The following is a 22,411-nucleotide window of genomic DNA, read 5'->3' as shown; positions in this document are numbered from 1 at the left end:
GTGAGCCTCACCCTGTGAACAGGAGGAGCCTTAATCCTTAGACGTTCCACATCCTCCTCTTTGAGGCGCTGGGCACGCCTGAGTCTGTTGTACATAACTTGTCCAACAGCACCTACACAATCTAGCTGGGGGTTATCCATATTTGCAAAGCAAAGTAGCACAAGCCAAATAGCAGAGCAAACACACAAGGAATAACAAGGTATGCAAACACACAAAAGCGTTTTGATACAATGTCTATCATAAGGGACATATTGGCCATGGTGTTTGGGTGATTTATAGTGCAAAATGTCCAATGGTAGCGTGTTCGTAATGATTGCCGATTGTATACACTTGGTTGTATCTGAACAGTGCGAATGCTTTCAAAGTGGGCGTTTTTTTTGTTTTTTTTTTTAAATTTTGTTTTTCCCCATTAAATCGTAATGTGTAAGTGTTAAAGTGTAAAATATAACATATACAGTGCATCTTCATAATGTTTGTTCATATGCGTAACAAATACTTATTAAAGGCGATGTTATATTAAAAACCACACGTCCACGCTAACATAATTCAGAGTGCATACTTGTGTATAATGTGTGCATAGACATAGCATAGAATCTGATTGAGCAATGTTGCTGATATATTGTTGGAAAACGATAAAGTAACAGCTGACATATATAATATTATATATATATAAGTGATTGTCGAGATTTCAATATTTTACGTGTACCATTGAAATCGCAATAATAATGAAGATCTTCCAAACCTCTCATCTACGTATATGTAATATTGAGTGAGAAACTGATGACAGGGGCAGGAAAGCACTAATGTTATACTCTGTATGGTTGAATCTTAGAATGATGTCATCATATTAGCTACATGCCTGTCTAGTTTGCAAATCTTCATTCTCTTGTTGTTCTAGTTTGCAACATTATTATTGTGTGATGATTAAAAAGATTAATGTGTGTTTTGTTGTTGTGTGATGTGTGTTATGTACATATATGCATGTATTGTGATTCTCTCCCACATATGTTCATTTATATAAAGCAGTATAGCATTGTTGTTCCTTCCAAAAAAGCGACAACTAGAATATTTTCTAATGATATATTCGAATTATAGGAAATTCCTAATGGTATATTATGTTTAAATAGTGATCTTAAAGGGACACTAAAGCCATAATTTATCTTCCATGATTCAGACAGAGAATACAATTTTAAATAACATTCCAATGTACTTTTATAATCTAAATAGCTTCATTGTTTCTATATCCTTTGTTGAATAAATAGCAATGCACATGGGTGAGGCAATCACAGAAGACATCTATGTGCAGCCACCAATCATCATCTACTGAGCCTATCTAGATATGCTGTTAATCAAAGGACATGAAGAGAATGAATCAAATGATATAATAGACGTAAAAGAGACAACTCTTTAAAATTGCCTACTCTTTCTGAATAATGAAATTTAAAAATGGTGTTTTATGTCTGTTTAAATATGTGTTCATTCTTGAAACTGATTTCCTATTTGTGATGATACAATTGATCGTGATTTATAGTTGATGTAGTCTAATTTCCTAAATGATTTTGACCTTGCACTGATGTTCACATATGTAAAACACATAACTACAGTGCCAAATAGTATATTTCGCGATATATTTGTCATTGCAGGACCTACGCAAGAATGAATAAATTAGCGCACCCCGTATAGCGCCCGTAGTACGAGTTTTAAAAGGGAAAATTATCACGTGCATTATGGAAAGAGGCCGGTTGCGTGCATGAGCACGTATTCCCCATAGAAGTCAATAGAGGAGAGAAATTGAAAGAAAAAAACTTCCAACGCTCTTGTTCAGCGCAAAGTGAGTGACGTCATGTTATTCTGTGAAAAAGTACATGAAATCGTGATAATTTAATATTGCAAAAATATTTTGTGTAAGTAATCAGCTGTATATTGTTTGTATGTAGCAATTTATGTATGTATGTGATGATATTTGTACAGATCTATAGCTAAATAAGCGTATGTTCATGTATGTCTATGTAAGTCAATATAAAATGTGTTTGTGTGGGGCGGAGCCAACTACCTAAGAGAGCAGACATGTTTTCATGGAGCTCCTATGCTCTAGCTAATTGAAGATAAGCAAATGCACAATTCTCTGCCAACTTATACCTTTAAACTACCCAGATACTAAGAGTACTTAAGCTGGTCAAATCTGCAAAGAATCCATCTACAATAGGCGGATGCTTGGAGTTCTTTCGAAGACACTATAATCTGAGGCCTAAATGGCCTAATGAAACTGTGAGGGTATCCTTTTACTAACATTACCGGAGAGGCCTTACTTCAACATCAGCCAAATGGAGCTAAATGCCGCGCTACTCAGGTTCGAGGATCGTCTTGGTGAGATCCTGAAAGATCACTTCTCGGCAATGAGTTCCCTATTCAAGCAGCTCTTGGACTTGCTCCCCACGACAGAAGACGGGGAAGATGGCGGCGAAGATCCAGGAGACAAACTTGTTACCGATATGCAGCCCCCACACAAGCTAGATCTCGCTGTGCCCCAGAAAGCAGTCACGGTCCCAGTAGGGACAGAAAGGAATCTTTGCGATCAGGGCAGAGAGAAAATCCCACGCAGCCTGACAGGGCCGGACCCGAGACTCTCTAAGCGCACTTACCAGGAGGATCCCATGAGCGCTGTTTCATGTAAGCTGCCCTGTGAAGCTGTCTCAGGCTTTCCGCCTCTCGGATGGGTAATTGCCTGTAACCCTCGTACCTCGGATCTCGGAGACTATGAGAGACGCAGGTTAGTTTGGTCACCTGTTTGCTCCATTTCAGTGCGGCTGACGGAGCCTGACCTGACACCGGCCTCAGGAGTTGGCTAGAGGACAGTCACTGTGGAGATTCTTAGCAGCTGGGAGCGCCTCCTGACTTCGTGAGATGAGACCCTTTTGCTTATATTACAACCTCTCTTGCGATCCCTAGCATGCCGAGTACGTTCTATGTATATGTGAACCAGCTGCCCCATACTACAGCATTCATTCATATCGCCATGACTGCCAACAGCAGTCAGGGACTTTATAGACTTGCTAGCCTTAGGAGACATTTATGAAGATTTTTATATCAGATACAGACGTCTCCCTGATTAGTTTGGGACCTTTACTTTGTCTCTTTGTTAGAAACTTCCCCTCTCCAGGAACTAAGTTACTCACTCTAACTAAACACAGCATGATGTCTAACTCTGAGTTATAATCCTGACACATGCATATTATGCTGATCAATTGCTTGGCATCTAACACCAGTATCTGGCATATGTTAATGAATAATTTGGTACCTTTACACTAAGATTCTTGCCGAACGGGTTTATTAATCTGCATAGCTGTGTGATAACATATATGCTCATTTGTATTATGCTAGTCTTCTGAACCATATCTAAGGTACCTATATATAAGAGGCAGTTTGATATTTTCTCTTCTAAACAGGTTTACATACTCTCTAGTTGTTCAGTATCAATGCAATCTCCACCTTATAATGTTGTCACACTCCTGCTCAGGCTATCATGTACACTACGGTCTCTGATACGCTGCCACATTCTACTTATAAATGTTTAGTGTCTACTTATATGCAGGGGACAGTTTACCTCCTTTTTCCTCCAATAGTATTATATCCTATTCTTATGTTATGTTATATACTATCTGTTTTCTCATGGTTGCCTCATGTATTAAGATAGATTGAATGTTTGCTGCACGACACCGCATAAATCTTGGCATATGCCAATAACTAGATAATTATACCCAAGTCAACAGCTACTAGTCTAAACAATAAAACATCTGCTCTAATTCATATAGTCACATAAATTTTGCAACTTAAATCAACCCTTCTGCAACCCATCTATTCCTTAGCCTATATGTATCTGCAGGAGATTTTGTTAATGCCCCCACTAAGTTCCATAAGCTTCAATAATATACGATCGGGCACTTCAATGTCCAAATCAGGCATCCTATGTTACTTACTTCTACATATGGCTCCGTCCCCCCCACCCCTGTTCCCTATGCGTATAGCGGTGCTTACCCGCTGAATATCCCCCTCCCCCCTATATATCTCAGCCCAAGAGTGGCTGATACTCATGTTAAATCTCCACAGGCTGATGGTTTGGTCCTAGGTAAAATATTATTAGAATGTGGAGTTCATAAGCTGACAATATAATATAAAATTAAGTTCTATTTTCTCTCGCCTAAGATATTGTCTATCTTCATATTCAGTTTTGTGTCTACTACTTTCGCAATAATATCTCAGTATAGACAATGTATTATTCTCTTTGTTGTAACTTTGGCCTTAGGGCGAGTCCTTGTTGTGATGATTTATGCCTAACTTCAATAAAAAAATTATTTTCAAAAAAAAAATGTGTTTGTGTACATTTTTTTTCTAACACCCGAGATCTCGTTTCTTTGATCCGTTATAAAAAAAATAAAAAATGTAATTAAAAATGAATTTATTGTACAGTGTTTGTATTAGTGTAAGTGTACTTTGTATAATATTTTTGAAGTGATTTGTGAAGGTTTTTATTTGGATATATCAATAACTACTGGTCTTGGATAGCGTTATGGATTTGTATGTAGATGAGTATTTTTGTTGCGCTATGGAGGTTTTTTCAAACTTGTAATGGCTGCATTAGGGATATTGATGCGTTATGGGCCATAACACTACAATTTGAGCCATAACGCACAACTCGTAATCTAGCAGTTAGTGATTAATATTTTAAAAAAATCTGCACTGTCATATCTTTATTTTTTGCTCAGTTGTCACACTATTGTCAACACACACACTTTAACTCATAAGAAGAGTGGCCTGTTCCAAGTAAAAAAAAGTTTGTTTGAACCTTTAGGAAGAATATCCAGAAAGAAATAGATGTTTCACAAGAAAGAACAACAGAGCCTAGTCCTAAACATCATTACATTTACAAAACATTTTTTTATTGGACAGCTTTAAGGTGTTTCCCCCAAAAATTCACTATTCATTAATTATCACTCTACTAAATGTCAATGACTTTTATGCTCACTTGTTATTTAGGTTCATAGTCCAATTATAGTGTTATAGTGTTGTCCCAGAAATAGGAGATAATGATACTGCTAATGTTTGGCAAAATGTACCAGGTCAGAGTGTCCCAGAAATTAATTCTATCATTTTTGTTTTCAAGATTATGTTGGGAAATGGGAATTATATTTAAAAAATAATAGTGTAGAAGAATGTGATGTACAAACATTATGGGAAGCAGGTAAGGCAGTTATTAGGGGAGATATCATTGCATATGTAGCAAATTATAATAAATCCTTACAAAAGCAATATAAATACTTAAATGACAAGCTTATAGCGTCCTATAATAACTAACTGGAACAACAGCCCTATCCATATTGGAGGAAATATTTAGCTGATAAAAAGAGATGGATTTATACCTATCTCAACAAGTAGTTAGAGATGACAGAACATTCCAAGGTAAATTGTACAGATATTGGCTAAAAAATTTCCCTGAGCGATTACCATATGGTAAAAATGCAAAAGAGGGCAAAACTAATTATTTTTCTTAATTTTCAGCAGGTGTTAAAATCAAATAGTAAAGGAATAGAAAAGAAATAGTGAAAGACTTTAGAAGGTACTATTCAACTTTATATGCAGCAGTAACCAATCATAGGCCTAGATTTAGAGTTGGGCGGTAGCCGTGAAAAACCAGCGTTAGAGGCTCCTAACGCTGGTTTTAGGCTACCGCCGGTATTTAGAGCCAGTCATTAAAGGGTCTAACACTCACTTTTCAGCCGCAACTTTTCCATACCGCAGATCCCCTTACGTAAATTGCGTATCCTATCTTTTCAATGGGATTTTTCTAACGCCGGTATTTAGAGTCGTGGCTGGAGTGATTTTTAGACCTCTAACGACAAAACTCCAGCCGCAGAAAAAAGTCAGTAGTTAAGAGCTTTCTGGGCTAACGCCGGTTTATAAAGCTCTTAACTACTGTGCTCTAAAGTACACTAACACCCATAAACTACCTATGTACCCCTAAACCGAGGCCCCCCCACATCGCCGACACTCGATTAAATTTTTTTAACCCCTAATCTGCCGACCGCCACCTACGTTATACTTATGTACCCCTAATCTACTGCCCCTAACACCGCCGACCCCTATATTATATTTATTAACCCCTAACCTGCCCCCCACAACGTCGCCGCCAGCTACCTACAATAATTAACCCCTAATCTGCCGACCTCAAAGCGCCGCAACCTACTTTATCCTTATGTACCCCTAATCTGCTGCCCCTAACACCGCCGACCCCTATATTATATTTATTAACCCCTAATCTGCCCCCCTCAACGTCGCCTCCACCTGCCTACACTTATTAACCCCTAATCTGCCGAGCGGACCGCACCGCTACTATAATAAAGTTATTAACCCCTAATCTGCCTCACTAATCCTATAATAAATAGTATTAACCCCTAATCTGCCCTCCCTAACATCGCCGACACCTAACTTCAATTATTAACCCCTAATCTGCCGACTGGAGCTCACCGCTATTCTAATAAATGTATTAACCCCTAAAGCTAAGTCTAACCCTAACACTAACACCCCCCTAAATTAAATATAATTTTAATCTAACAGAATTAATTAACTCTTCTTAAATAAATTATTCCTATTTAAAGCTAAATACTTACCTGTAAAATAAATCCTAATATAGCAACAATATAAATTATAATTATATTGTAGCTATTTTAGGATTTATATTTATTTTACAGGCAACTTTGTATTTATTTTAACCAGGTACAATAGCTATTAAATAGTTAATAACTATTTAATAGCTAAAATAGTTAAAATAATTACAAATTTACCTGTAAAATAAATCCTAACCTAAGTTACAATTAAACCTAACACTACACTATCAATAAATAAATTAAATACAATTCCTACAAATAAATACAATGAAATAAACTAACTGAAGTACAAAAAATAAAAAAGAACTAAGTTACAAAAAATAAAAAAATATTTATAAACATTAGAAATATATTACAACAATTTTAAACTAATTACACCTACTCTAAGCCCCCTAATAAAATAACAAAGCCCCCCAAAATAAAAAAATGCCCTACCCTATTCTAAATTACTAAAGTTCAAAGCTCTTTTACCTTAACAGCCCTGAACAGGGCCCTTTGCGGGGCATGCCCCAAGAAGTTCAGCTCTTTTGCCTGTAAAAAAAAACATACAATACCCCTCCCCCAACATTACAACCCACCACCCACATACCCCTAATCTAACCCAAACCCCCCTTAAATAAACCTAACACTAAGCCCCTGAAGATCTCCCTACCTTGAGTCGTCTTCACCCAGCCAAGCCAAATTCTTCATCCAAGCGGAGCAAGAAGAGGTCCTCCATCCGGTAGAAGTCTTCATCCAAGCGGGGCAGAAGAGGTCTTCCATCCGATTGAAGTCTTCATCAAAGCGGAATCTTCTATCGTCATCCATCCGGAGCGGAGCGGCAGCATCCTGAAGACCTCCGACGCGGAACATCCATCCTGGCCGACGACTGAACGACGAATGACGGTTCCTTTAAATGACATCATCCAAGATGGCGTCCCTTGAATTCCGATTGGCTGATAGGATTCTATCAGCCAATCGGAATTAAGGTAGGAATATTCTGATTGGCTGATGGAATCAGCCAATCAGAATCAAGTTCAATCCGATTGGCTGATCCAATCAGCCAATCAGATTGAGCTCGCATTCTATTGGCTGTTGTATTAGGGGGTGGAGGAGGGCGGAGGAGAGTATTGAAAGCAGAGAACAGACATTTTGGGTTTGAAGAAAGATTAGAGATAATAGTAGAGAAGTAGTGTTGCTTATGGAGATTAAGGGCAGAATAGTAGGAGTTCAAGATGAATTTGTAATGAAGAAAATCAGCTGAACTCCGATATTTTCTCCAGTGACGTTCAGCAGTACGGGAACATCTGCATAGGTACCGTGTCAGAGGAGTATGCCAGGGCTGAGGATGAGTGTGTGATTTCCGAGCTATGGTAAGAGGGGCGAGATTGTCAAGGATGGCTATAAGGGTGGAATTATAGTGGCAGATAGATTGTTCAGGAAGGAGGAGAAGGATGAGAGGAGAGGTTTGAGGGAATTAGCAAGCTGTTGCTGATCAAAAGACATAATGCTTCTGTGAAGTTTGGTGTGAGGAGTAGAAGGAGGGAGAGTTGTAGGGAGGGATGATATGTTGTAAGTAAGGAGATGGTGGTCAGAAATAGGAAAGGGGGAGTTTGTGAAGTTTTAGAAAGTGTATTGATAGCTAAAGATCAGGTCAAGAGAGTGACCGTCTTTGTGAGTGGGAGAATCAGTCCATTGTGAAAGACTGAAAGAGGAAGTGAGTTGCAGAAGTTGTTTTGCAGATGAGGTAGTGGGATTGTCAAGAGGGATGTTGAAGTCGCCAAGAATGAGGGCAGCGGTGTCTGAGGAAAGGAAATAAGGTAGCCAGGCAGCCAAGTGATCTAGAAATTGAGTTGAGGAGCCAGGGGGTCGGTATATGACTGAAACGCATACAGAGAGAGGGGAGAATAAGCAAATCATGTGGGTTTCGAATGAGGGAAATGTGAGGGAAGAGATGGGATGTATTTGTTGAAAGGTGCAATGAGAGGAAAGTAATATACCTACACCACCTCCTTGTCTATTACCAGACCTAGGAGTGTGACTGAAGTGGAGACCCCCATGTGACAGAGCAGCAGTGGATGCTGTGTCTAGGGGAGAGAGCCAGGTTTCTGTTAGGGCCAGAAGGTTGAGGGAGCGAGAGATGAAGAGGTCATGTATAGAAATGAGCTTGTTGCAAACAGAGTGAGAGTTCCAGAGTGCGCAAATGAAAGGGGTAGTGGCTTTTGATGCAAGAGGAATGTGAGTAAGGTTTGCAGAGTTTTGTTTTCTGATTCTATGGGATGGTACACATGGATGTGCATGGCTAGGCAGTGGTTGGGGATCAGGATTAGGGGAGATGTCACCAGCAGTAAGTAAAAGCAAGAGGGAGAGTGACATGAGATGAGATACGGATTAACAGTAGTGAGACTGCTTTTGAGATGAGCTGCAGAGGAGAGAGAGAGTGTTTAGGAATAGGTAAAGATCATTGGGCATATTTATTAAAGGTCTTGTGGACCTGATCCGACAGTGCGGATCAGGTCCACAAGACCTCGCTGAATGTGGAGAGCGATACGCTCTTCGCATTTAACATTGCACCAGCAGCTCACAAGAGCTGCTGGTGCAACGCCGCCCCCTGCTGACTCACGGCCAATTGGCCGCCAGCAGGGAGGTGTCAATCAAGCCGATCATACTCGATCGGGTTGATTTATGGCGATTCCTGTCCGCCTGCTCAGAGCAGGCGGACAGGGTTATGGAGCAGCATTCTTTAGACCGCTGCTTCATAACTTGTGTTTCTGGCGAGTCTGAAGACTCGCCAGAAACACGGGCCCACAAGCTCCATACGGAGCTTGATAAATGGGCCCCCATGAGTACAAAAGTAAGGTGAGTTTAAGAAAGATGGGCTAATGAACAGTGTAGGTGGAGAGGGAGAAGGAGTATTTGAATAATGTAGTTTGTTATAGAGACAAGAGGAAGCAAAAATGAATATGAATATATTGAGCATTTTTACAAAAGTGGGAACCAGTTAAACACATAAGACACATAATTACAGTAGCAATTGCATAAGAGAATAAAAAGGTATATGAAACATAATATTACAGAAGTACTTGCCTTGTGTCTTGCCCCTTGCCCAATCCTTTCTCAATTCTTTTATAATTCTATTGTTAATGCCTCACTTATAAAATGTTCACTTAATTCTTGTATAATTCTATTGTTAATGCCTCACTTATAAAATGCTCACTTAATTCTTGTATAATTCTATTGTTAATGCCTCACTTATAAAATGTTCACTTTGAAAATGTGAACATATGTTGTTATAGCAATGCACAGCCCAGTGCAATGCACAGCCCAAACTAGTGTGAAATATATGCAGGCAGGCCAGTCAGCTGAGTCCACTAAATGTAGTTCATTGCTAATCAAAGACAATTGGAAAGGCCAATTGGAAAGTTAGATTCTGGTCTGGTCAGGTTGAGATGTTAAGTAAACAGATAATAAAATTTGGAGGGGGTTAAAACTGTGGCATAAGACAGCTATACATTTTAGAATAATAGCAAGTATTGATAAGGATTGAGCATCACATGGCAATTAACAAAACATTAGAGGTAAGACATTGGATAATAGTACAACAAATGTGGGACTAAATTAACAAACTAAAATCATTTGCTCTATGTAAATATTCACATACCAAAATAGAGTTACAGGAGAGGAAAAAAACCAGAATGCAGTGAATACTTTGCAGATTGACAAGGAATATATTCACATACCAAAATAGAGTTACATGAGAGGAGGAAAACCAGAGTGCAGTGAATACTTTGCAGATTGACAAGGAATATATTCACATACCAAAATAGAGTTACAGGAGAGGAGAAAAACCAGAGTGCAGTGAATACTTTGCAGATTGACAAGGAATATATTCACATACCAAAATAGAGTTACAGGAGAGGAGAAAAACCAGAGTGCAGTGAATACTTTGCAGATTGACAAAGAATATATTCACATACCAAAAAAGAGTTACAGTAGAGGAGAAAAACCAGAGTGCAGTGAATACTTTGCAGATTGACAAGGAATATATTCACTTACCAAAATAGAGTTACAGGAGAGGAGAAAAACCATAGTGCAGTGAATACTGGCCTGATCACTGAAATCTTCTATATTCAAGCAGTTTTTTCTTAAACATATAAATTGGCCCTTAGGGATATTTAATTTCCATAAGTCTAAATGACAGCTTTGAAAGTGGACATAGTTGTTGGCGTCCAATTCTTAAAAAAAATGTTTTAGCTACAATATTATTCTGTTCTATATCAATAGAGATATTTAAAAAGTCTATATGTCTTGAACTTGACTCATGGGTAAAAGTGAGACCCCATGTATTTTTTATTTAAGTCTTCAATAAAAATATCAGGCAAATATTGCCCCCGTTCCCATATAATAAAAATATAATCTATAAATCTTTTAAATAAAATTAAGTTATTATTCCAGTGTGAGTCTATTATATGTTCTTTCTCAAATAGACCCATAAAGATATTGGCATAACTTGGCGCAAATTTGGTGCCCATGGCAGTGTCTTTAGTTTGAATAAAAAATTCACCATTAAAACTAAAATAGTTGTTATTTAAAATAAAATCTATACATTGCAGTAGAAATATATCTAATTAGCTTTTTGATAGTATTTAATAACATTTGATCTTTTATATTATCTATTCATATTGAATATCAACTGAATATCATCTGTTTTAATATTTGCTTTTAGCATGAAATACATTTATATATTTATATATTAAACAAAACCTCAACCGGTGGAGTAGTTTGCTTATCTCTCAGTCAGGTAAAGCCCATCTTATCAAGATGATGAATTTTTTAAAATTACTTTACCCCTATTCTGATCCCAAAAAAAGTTATAGAGAAATTGAATAAATTGTTTAATTCTTTCCTTTGGGGAGGGAAAAAGTATGTATGAGCCTTAAAAAGCTTTAACAACTAAGTGATAAGGTGAGTGTTCCAGATATTTCTTATTATAACCTGGCTTCATTGGCAAAAGTAGCTATTGATTGGATGCTAGAATTAGAACATTTCCATGAACACTCATTAGAAACCGAGGAACTGGATAATATTGGGCCAAATTATCAATGTCTGTCCGACATGATACACTGTAGCGTATCATGTCCGACAGACATCGCTGAATGCCAACAGGTGAACTGCTTGTGCCATGCTGCCCCCCCCCCGCAGATTTGTGGGCCAATCGGCCGCTAGCAGGGGGTATCAATCAACCCGATCATATAGGATTGGGTTGGTTGATGTCCATAGCCTCAGAGCAGATGGACCAGTTAAGGAGCAGCGGTCTTAAGACAACTGCTTCTTTATTTGCTGTTTCCAGTGAGCCTTCATACTCGTGCAGAAACAGGGGCATCAAAGGCCATTTGGCCCTTGATAAATCAGCCCCTATATCTAAATTATATCTACTTCACCTAGTTTGGAGAGACATTCCAGTACAAATTAGGAACAATATTATGTACAAAAGGCATTTTGAAAGCCTGTGAAGCAGGATACATAGAATTTTGGGAACCAGTCATCAATTCTCTATTTATCTGCTAATTACAGGGAATTGTAAATTCTCTCCAGGATTAAATTCTCAGGCCTAGATTTGGAGTTCGGCGGTAAAAGGGCTGTTAACGCTCCGCGGGCTTTTTTCTGGCCGCACCATAAAATTAACTCTGGTATCGAGAGTTCAAACAAATGCTGCGTTAGGCTCCAAAAAAGGAGCGTAGAGCATTTTTACCGCAAAAACAACTCTCGATACCAGAGTTGCTTACGGACGCGGCCGGCCTCAAAAACGTGCTCGTGCACGATTCCCCCATAGGAAACAATGGGGCTGTTTGAGCTGAAAAAAAACCTAACACCTGCAAAAAAGCAGCGTTCAGCTCCTAACGCAGCCCCATTGTTTGCTATGGGGAAACACTTCCTACGTCTGCACCTAACACTCTAACATGTACCCCGAGTCTAAACACCCCTAGCCTTACACTTATTAACCCCTAATCTGCCGCCCCCGCTATCGCTGACCCCTGCATATTTTTTTAAACCCCTAATCTGCCGCTCCGTAAACCGCCGCCACCTACGTTATCCCTATGTACCCCTAATCTGCTACCCCTAACACCGCCGACCCCTATATTATATTTATTAACCCCTAACCTGCCCCCCACAACGTCGCCGACACCTGCCTACACTTATTAACTCCTAATCTGCCGAGCGGACCTGAGCGCTACTATAATAAATGTATTAACCCCTAATCCGCCTCACTAACCCTATCATAAATAGTATTAACCCCTAATCTGCCCTCCCTAACATCGCCGACACCTAACTTCAATTATTAACCCCTAATCTGCCGACCGGAGCTCACCGCTATTCTAATAAATGTATTAACCCCTAAAGCTAAGTCTAACCCTAACACTAACACCCCCCTAAGTTAAATATAATTTTTATCTAACGAAATAAATTAACTCTTATTAAATAACTTATTCCTATTTAAAGCTAAATACTTACCTGTAAAATAAATCCTAATATAGCTACAATATGAATTATAATTATATTATAGCTATTTTAGGATTAATATTTATTTTACAGGCAACTTTGTAATTATTTTAACCAGGTACAATAGCTATTAAATAGTTAAGAACTATTTAATAGTTACCTAGTTAAAATAATAACAAATTTACCTGTAAAATAAATCCTAACCTAAGTTATAATTAAACCTAACACTACCCTATCAATAAAATAATTAAATAAACTACCTACAATTACCTACAATTAACCTAACACTACACTATCAATAAATTAATTAAACACAATTCCTACAAATAAATACAATTAAATAAACTAGCTAAAGTACAAAAAATAAAAAAGAACTAAGTTACAAAAAATAAAAAAATATTTACAAACATAAGAAAAATATTACAACAATTTTAAACTAATTACACCTACTCTAAGCCCCCTAATAAAATAACAAAGCCCCCCAAAATAAAAAATTCCCTACCCTATTCTAAATTAAAAAAGTTACAAGCTCTTTTACCTTACCAGCCCTGAACAGGGCCCTTTGCGGGGCATGCCCCAAGAATTTCAGCTCTTTTGCCTGTAAAAAAAAACATACAATACCCCCCCCCCAACATTACAACCCACCACCCACAAACCCCTAATCTAACCCAAACCCCCCTTAAATAAACCTAACACTAAGCCCCTGAAGATCTTCCTACCTTGTCTTCACCATACCAGGTATCACCGATCCGTCCTGGCTCCAAGATCTTCATCCAACCCAAGCGGGGGTTGGCGATCCATAATCCGGTCCAGAAGAGGCTCCAAAGTCTTCCTCCTATCCGGCAAGAAGAGGACATCCGGACCGGCAAACATCTTCTCCAAGCGGCATCTTCGATCTTCTTCCATCCGGAGCGAAGCGGCAGGATCCTGAAGACCTCCAGCGCGGAACATCCATCCGGACCGACGACTGAACGACGAATGACTGTTCCTTTAAGGGACGTCATCCAAGATGGCGTCCCTCGAATTCCGATTGGCTGATAGGATTCTATCAGCCAATCGGAATTAAGGTAGGAATTTTCTGATTGGCTGATGGAATCAGCCAATCAGAATCAAGTTCAATCCGATTGGCTGATCCAATCAGCCAATCAGATTGAGCTCGCATTCTATTGGCTGTTCCGATCAGCCAATAGAATGCGAGCTCAATCTGATTGGCTGATTGGATCGGCCAATCGGATTGAACTAGATTCTGATTGGCTGATTCCATCAGCCAATCAGAAAATTCCTACCTTAATTCCGATTGGCTGATAGAATCCTATCAGCCAATCGGAATTCGAGGGACGCCATCTTGGATGACGTCCCTTAAAGGAACAGTCATTCGTCGTTCAGTCGTCGGTCCGGATGGATGTTCCGCGCTGGAGGTCTTCAGGATCCTGCCGCTTCGCTCCGGATGGAAGAAGATCGAAGATGCCGCTTGGAGAAGATGTTTGCCGGTCCGGATGTCCTCTTCTTGCCGGATAGGAGGAAGACTTTGGAGCCTCTTCTGGACCGGATTATGGATCGCCAACCCCCGCTTGGGTTGGATGAAGATCTTGGAGCCAGGACGGATCGGTGATACCTGGATGGTGAAGACAAGGTAGGAAGATCTTCAGGGGCTTAGTGTTAGGTTTATTTAAGGGGGGTTTGGGTTAGATTAGGGGTATGTGGGTGGTGGGTTGTAATGTTGGGGGGGGTATTGTATGTTTTTTTTTTACAGGCAAAAGAGCTGAAATTCTTGGGGCATGCCCCGCAAAGGGCCCTGTTCAGGGCTGGTAAGGTAAAAGAGCTTGTAACTTTTTTAATTTAGAATAGGGTAGGGAATTTTTTATTTTGGGGGGCTTTGTTATTTTATTAGGGGGCTTAGAGTAGGTGTAATTAGTTTAAAATTGTTGTAATATTTTTCTTATGTTTGTAAATATTTTTTTATTTTCTGTAACTTAGTTCTTTTTTATTTTTTGTACTTTAGCTAGTTTATTTAATTGTATTTATTTGTAGGAATTGTGTTTAATTAATTTATTGATAGTGTAGTGTTAGGTTAATTGTAGGTAATTGTAGGTAGTTTATTTAATTATTTTATTGATAGGGTAGTGTTAGGTTTAATTATAACTTAGGTTAGGATTTATTTTACAGGTAAATTTGTTATTATTTTAACTAGGTAACTATTAAATAGTTCTTAACTATTTAATAGCTATTGTACCTGGTTAAAATAAATACAAAGTTACCTGTAAAATAAATATTAATCCTAAAATAGCTATAATATAATTATAATTTATATTGTAGCTATATTAGGATTTATTTTACAAGTAAGTATTTAGCTTTAAATAGGAATAATTTATTTAATAAGAGTTAATTTATTTCGTTAGATAAAAATTATATTTAACTTAGGGGGGTGTTAGTGTTAGGGTTAGACTTAGCTTTAGGGGTTAATACATTTATTAGAATAGCGGTGAGCTCCGGTCGGCAGATTAGGGGTTAATAATTGAAGTTAGGTGTCAGCGATGTTAGGGAGGGCAGATTAGGGGTTAATACTATTTATGATAGGGTTAGTGAGGCGGATTAGGGGTTAATACATTTATTATAGTAGCGCTCAGGTCCACTCGGCAGATTAGGGTTTAATAAGTGTAGGCAGGTGTCGGCGACGTTGAGGGGGGCAGATTAGGGGTTAATAAATATAATATAGGGGTCGGCGATGTTAGGGCAGCAGATTAGGGGTACATAGGGATAACGTAGGTGGCGGCGATTTGCGGTCGGAAGATTAGGGGTTAATTATTTTAAGTAGCTGGCGGCGACGTTGTGGGGGGCAAGTTAGGGGTTAATAAATGTAATACAGGGGTCGGCGGGGTTAGGGGCAGCAGATTAGGGGTACATAAGTATAACGTAGGTGGCGGTCGGCAGATTAGGGGTTAAAAATTTTAATCGAGTGGCGGCGGTGTGGGGGGACCTCGGTTTAGGGGTACATAGGTAGTTTATGGGTGTTAGTGTACTTTAGGGTACAGTAGTTAAGAGCTTTATAAACCGGCGTTAGCCAGAAAGCTCTTAACTCCTGCTATTTTCAGGCGGCTGGAATCTTGTCGTTAGAGCTCTAACGCTCACTTCAGAAACGACTCTAAATACCAGCGTTAGAAAGATCCCATTGAAAATATAGGCTACGCAAATGGCGTAGGGGGATCTGCGGTATGGAAAAGTCGCGGCTGAAAAGTGAGCGTTAGAACCTTTAATCACTGACTCCAAATACCAGCGGGCGGCCAAAACCAGCGTTAGGAGCCTCTAACGCTGGTTTTGACGGCTACCGCCGAACTCCAAATCTAGGCCTCAGAATTTTAAAGTTTGGGAAAAATGAAAGTTGAAAAGAATAAGGGTTTATTGGATTACAAGAATAAAGCTGTAAAATCATTTGTAGAGATTCAAAATTTGCTTTACCAGACTCTCACTACTGTCCAGCAAACCCTCCAAGAAGCTTGTTCATCACATTCCTCACTATTGTATGTCTTTCAGCTGGCTCATTGAGTGCCTAAAACATACAGTAAAAAAAAAAAGGTTTTAGGATACAAAAAAAATATGATGTCAACAATTACACAAACTAAACGCATTTCTGGATACCTGTATAATGGTTTGATTGAATTTTTTGTTGACTTCAGAGAAAGAAAGCTCTTGACCGAATATTTTGATATAGCCAGACAAAAGAGGAATTTGGGAAGGCAGTGCTTTCCATCCCACTAGCTATTAAAAAAAAAAAGATTATTCACACAATTTAAGATACATTCGATGTGGAAAAAAATAAGGATAAAATGTGATTCTCACTGTTTTCACAATCTGCGTGATCGTCTTACGTATTGGGTACTCTGAAAATGGAACGTTTCGTTTTCTGAGCATTTTTTCTAGTCCTTCTCCTCTGATACCAATCTACAGAAAGACATTATAATGATTTTTATATTAAGAGTGTAATTGCTATCACACCAATTATAATAAGTTATCACAATATTTAAGGTTTTTTTTTTTTTTACATTCAACTTCAATCCCTTTTATTTTTCTATATGTTTCCCCTGATTAAATAATTTAATAAATACATTTATTTATTTTTCACCCATTTCTACTAATTGGGTTTTATACCCACTTTGATTAAATTATATAAATATAATGTACACTTTTTTTTTCTCATTTTACTAATAATTAGTGGGAACTTTTCATAAACTATTTTTCTTTCTCTCTCTCTTTATCTTCGCTAGCTCCTAATTTTCTCTTGATTTATTATTTTTCTATTTATTAATTCTAAAAAAATGAAAAAAGTGTAAATGGCATGAATAAATGCAGAACTAATTTTTGCTAATTTATTGTGTTTTCTATAGTTTGTCAATAATCTCTCTTGGTGATAAAAAAAACAACTCTAGTTTGGCAACTGAATTTTTTTTTTTAAAGAAGGTTTTTATTGAGGTAATAGTCAAGATAACAATCAAAAATATTAGATACAATATCACATTGTACATGAGCATTAAGAGAAAGAAGGTTACAACCATTTGGTATCTGAGCATACCATCTCACATGAACCGAAAATCTTCAATGATATAGTAAGTGCTAATTTTAAGCTCAGATGTATGTTATAGACAATGGGGCCTATTTATTATGGTGCGAGTGGACATGATCCGATATTGCGGATCATGTTCATTGCACATCGATAACTGATGGCATTTATCATTGTACCAGCAGTTCTTGTGAACTGGTGCAATACCGCCCCCTACACATTCGCGGTCAATCGGCCGCTAGCAGGAGGTGTCAATCAACCTGATTGTATTCGATCGGGTTGATTTTTGTCCGCCGCCTCAGAGCAGGCGGACAGGTTATGGAGCAGCGGTCTTTATAACACACAGGTTGCAGAGAAAAAAGAAAAACAAGCAAAGAGAAAAAATAAAAAAGACATCAAATCCACATAACAGAGACTTTAACCATCTGGTGTTCCAACACACCATTGAAATACAATAACATGCATGTCATAATTATTCGAATATGACAATTATTACCAGTTCATCAAAGTTTCTCATATCTGCATGAAAAAGAAAAAAAAAGAAAAAAGAAAAGAATACACATACATCCAACTAAAAGAAAAGCAAGTAATCTGAAATTCCATGCTAGATTAATCCAGAACAATGTGCAAGTCATATTCACTCTCATATTACAGTTCACTTTGTAGTCATTTCAAATATTTAGTAATACATACACTTGTTGGTGCTTTTCATTTTATCTAGGAAATACCAAGCTCCACCTAATTAAAAATAAACAACACACAAACAAACAAAAACAAAAACAAAACACCCTGGCCGCCTCTCCCCATCCTGCAGGTCTCACCCTTTCAACCAAAAAATATTCTTACTTGATCCAATATTAACTTATTACTAATGATAACCTATAATCCATCTCTAGGCTCCACTACTCATGAAGTTTTGATCTACCCTAATACCCAACACCTACCTCCCTAAACCCGGTCAACCATACTGGGGGAAATAATTTGCTTAACACCAGCTCCACAAAAGAGATAGAACTTAAAAATGGGGAAAGAATGCATCTGAATCTGGAAAGAGTAAGATTTAATTATAGGGAGCCAGTCAAGAAGAAAGCTTTTTATCCTCGTTTCCACTGAGAATTTCGTATGATAAGATTCAAAAAGAATCTGAAATTTAATTTCTTTCAGAAAAATTGAAAAACTCGGGGCTGAATGATCTTTCCAACTTTTAACTATTAGATGCCTTGCCGTTAGAATGATGGTATTTAGTACTTTCACCGCCACCTTTGGTCTAAGCTCATAACTTGTTAAAAAAAAAAATCTCTTCTACTGTGAACTGTCTCAAATCCTAGTATTTACTATACCAAACCCATATTTTCTGCCAGAATTGGCAAATTTTTGGGCATGACCAAAACAAATGGAATATATCAGCCTTAATAAATGAACAACGTGGGCAAGTAAAGGATTGGGATGGGTAGAATCTAGACATTTTATATGGAGATAAATAGTAATTATTAATTAATTTTAAGTTTGATTCTTTCCAAGTCATGGAAATCTGCAGTTTATCTAAAGCCACAAAACTTTGTTTTATCCTATCCTCCTTTAAGGAGGGAAACCACCCCCCCCAGAAATTACATAATTTATTTACATATAATGCACCCTGTCTGGCCAACATAATATCATAAATAAGTGATATTCATGTATTTCCGGCCGCAAATCTTTCAATAACATTCTTGATATCGGACCAACCAACCAGGGCTTCAAAATCCCACTTCTGGGAGAAGACGAAATGGCACAATTGGAAATAAGCATATAAGTTAAATCTAGGAAGATTACACTTTTGAAAAAAAGATTCTGAGGTCAGAATTTGGCTTGCAGAAAAAATTTGATGAACAGAAAGCAATCCTTGATCAATCCAGCGTCCAGAGATTCTTAATCATGCAAGAAATCAGATAGACTAAGGTCAAGATGATGATCAAAAATTCATCAGAATGATGAAAAATCACACACAATCTTTAGGGGCTTTTTTGATAATTATATTGCAATGTATCTGTCTCTCCTTCACAATATGTTGCTTTATTTAGCAAATAAATCTTGAAATGCTATGATTTGTGGTTTAGTTGAATGATTTTAATAATTATTATGTACCTGTCCTTCAGGGCTCTTGGTTCTCATAAGATGGATAGGAATTTGGTAGACCTCAGAAGTCACCTGATAATGAAGCCCACCACGGTTCTGCAGCTGAATCTGTGGTGCATACGTCTGACCACCTTTGGTTCCTGCCCAAGTTATTACTTGTCTATGGTGTAGAAATCAAATATTAAATATGCTCATTTATATTCTGTAATTCAAATTATTTATGCTCATCTAGTCATTTAGTATAACATACAGACAAAGCCTATAAGCTGGTTGCTGTACCTGTATTATTATTTTTTTCTAGTTATCATTCAAAATGAATTCAAAATGGATGTTCCACCAACTCTAGATGGAAGATTTACTAGATAGATAGAAAGATAGATATAGACAGATAGATAGTTAAACATGCATTAAATAAGCAATAAGGTCAATTATATTTATTTCTTACTGAATGAGATTTCTTTTTTTTAAAATATAATTTTTTATACTAATGAATTTTAACAATGTTATAGTTGGATAGACATATACATCTTCCAATGGTTTTATCATTTCTCGAAATATAACACTCACACTATGAATAATGGAGTTAACCTTGTTACTGACAACACTAAAAAAATATTCTAAAAGGATTAGCCAAGAAAATACTAAAATATTTTAGCTCACCATATCAACATTTAATTACTGTAAAATGTGATTAAACAGACATAAAAGCCTTAAAATTTGGTTTGAATCTCCTAACCATTGTGAAAAAGAGCATTATTTTACAGAAAATGTGGTTGATATTTGGGCAATAAATGTGTATGGTATACAAATCATCTACCTAAGTGCAATAGAGAATACAGGTAGTTATACTGAACAGCATTCCTACATGGGTGGAAGAATAAAATAATAAAGAAAATTGAAATATGTTTAGGATATGTGCTAATTCTGAAAAATTTGCTCAAAATATTTTACAGTCTAATCAAATAATGGGCAGATAAAAACATTTTATATCAATTTAAATGTTTTTATCATCTCTTTATTGTAACAAAGAAGAAACATAGAGATGATCTAATATAGTGTTGCTTAACTCCGGTCCTCAAAGTACCCCTAATAGGCCAAATTTTCATGAAATCTGAAGAGCAAAGGTTAAATAATTACTTGATTGGTAACCATGGTTACTAACCTGCTCTCGCACATCAGGAGATTATTTCACCCTTTTATCTAGTTCAGATTTCATGAAAATCCAGCTTGTTACTTGAAGAATGGAGTTGAAAACACTGATCTAACAGATCACATTCTCCAGAAGACAGATGAGTTTAGCTTAACAAAATACAAAATAGAGGTAAAGTGTGTATTTGGAAATAATGTTGACATGACATGGCAAAATACACCATAGTATTACAAATACAAACCTCATCTCTTTATTGTAACAAAGAAGAAACATAGAGATGATCTAATATAGTGTTGCTTAACTCCGGTCCTCAAAGTACCCCTAATAGGCCAAATTTTCATGAAATCTGAAGAGCAAAGGTTAAATAATTACTTGATTGGTAACCATGGTTACTAACCTGCTCTCGCACATCAGGAGATTATTTCACCCTTTTATCTAGTTCAGATTTCATGAAAATCCAGCTTGTTACTTGAAGAATGGAGTTGAAAACACTGATCTAACAGATCACATTCTCCAGAAGACAGATGAGTTTAGCTTAACAAAATACAAAATAGAGGTAAAGTGTGTATTTGGAAATAATGTTGACATGACATGGCAAAATACACCATAGTATTACAAATACAAACCTGGCCTCCATAACAGCAGTACCATTGAGTTCAGCAAATGGAGAATAATGATATATCTGCCGTGCTGAAACTTCCATTATAAGAGCGCCTTGGTCCATCTTCTTCATCTTGTAGGTGTATGTTGCTGTTCCATTTACATTTTTTCCCAGCTAAATAAAAATATATGATGTATTTAGTTGAAGTAATGCATTATTTTCATTTTCCTCCATAAAAGTGAAACATAAAAAGTACCTACATGTTTACAAGCTATGCAGGACTCCAAGAAGGCAATGCCGACAATCTTAGATACTTTGTCTTGACAGTTGTTCAGGTCTGTAGACTTATCAACAATTATTTGATCTCCTCTTCTGTCCTCTTGAACAACATATCTGGTGTGGCAGACCCCACCAATGCTTGACTAAGACACAAATATATATAATTAGAAAGGTAAGCAGAGAAATGTTAGGTTTGTGTTTAAAAGATGATAAAATAATAAATGGATCTACAATACAGATATGTGCAATGAAAGAACAGTTACATTTAAAGGACTATAAAACACAGTAGAAATCAACAAGTGCATAATAAAAAAAAGACCATTCAATAGCAATTATTTGATGAGCAGTGGATTTTTAAAAGGCAAACTTAAAAAGCTACTTAAATTCCTCCCCCATGTATCACTTAATATCCATCAGCCAATCACAGACCCACTTAAGTAGAGTTTAAGAAATACTACAAAAGAACTAATTAGATCATTCTGTACATATTAACATAATTTTCATTCTTTAAGAAGTCAACAGTATAGAAAGCAAATGCTGAAATTGTGTCAATCAAATTGTAGTATTAA

General features: G+C 37.2%; 1 protein-coding gene across 5 annotated transcripts in view; it reads right to left on the bottom strand.

The window, feature by feature from the left end:
- LOC128640824 (vitellogenin-A2) overlaps window positions 1-22,411 on the bottom strand; it is a 67,735-nt gene that overhangs the window by 35,089 nt on the left and 10,235 nt on the right. For all 5 annotated transcript variants that reach the window (XR_008399396.1, XR_008399397.1, XR_008399398.1 and 2 more), the window contains exons 5-10: window positions 21,824-21,985; window positions 21,589-21,737; window positions 19,822-19,972; window positions 16,980-17,081; window positions 16,779-16,898; window positions 16,599-16,689 (exon numbers count right to left, since the gene is read on the bottom strand). Coding sequence is in view for 2 of the 5 variants with exons in the window: in XM_053693248.1 (XP_053549223.1) it covers window positions 16,609-16,689; window positions 16,779-16,898; window positions 16,980-17,081; window positions 19,822-19,972; window positions 21,589-21,737; window positions 21,824-21,985 (765 nt within the window). In the remaining 3 variants the exon portion in view is untranslated. The remainder of the gene's footprint in view (window positions 1-16,598; window positions 16,690-16,778; window positions 16,899-16,979; window positions 17,082-19,821; window positions 19,973-21,588; window positions 21,738-21,823; window positions 21,986-22,411) is intronic.

The sequence above is a fragment of the Bombina bombina genome, chromosome 10 (genome assembly GCF_027579735.1).
Source record: "Bombina bombina isolate aBomBom1 chromosome 10, aBomBom1.pri, whole genome shotgun sequence".
Classification (NCBI taxonomy): Eukaryota; Metazoa; Chordata; class Amphibia; order Anura; family Bombinatoridae; genus Bombina; species Bombina bombina.
Note: the sequence above shows the minus strand (reverse complement) of the source record. Positions and strands in the feature narration are given on the sequence as shown.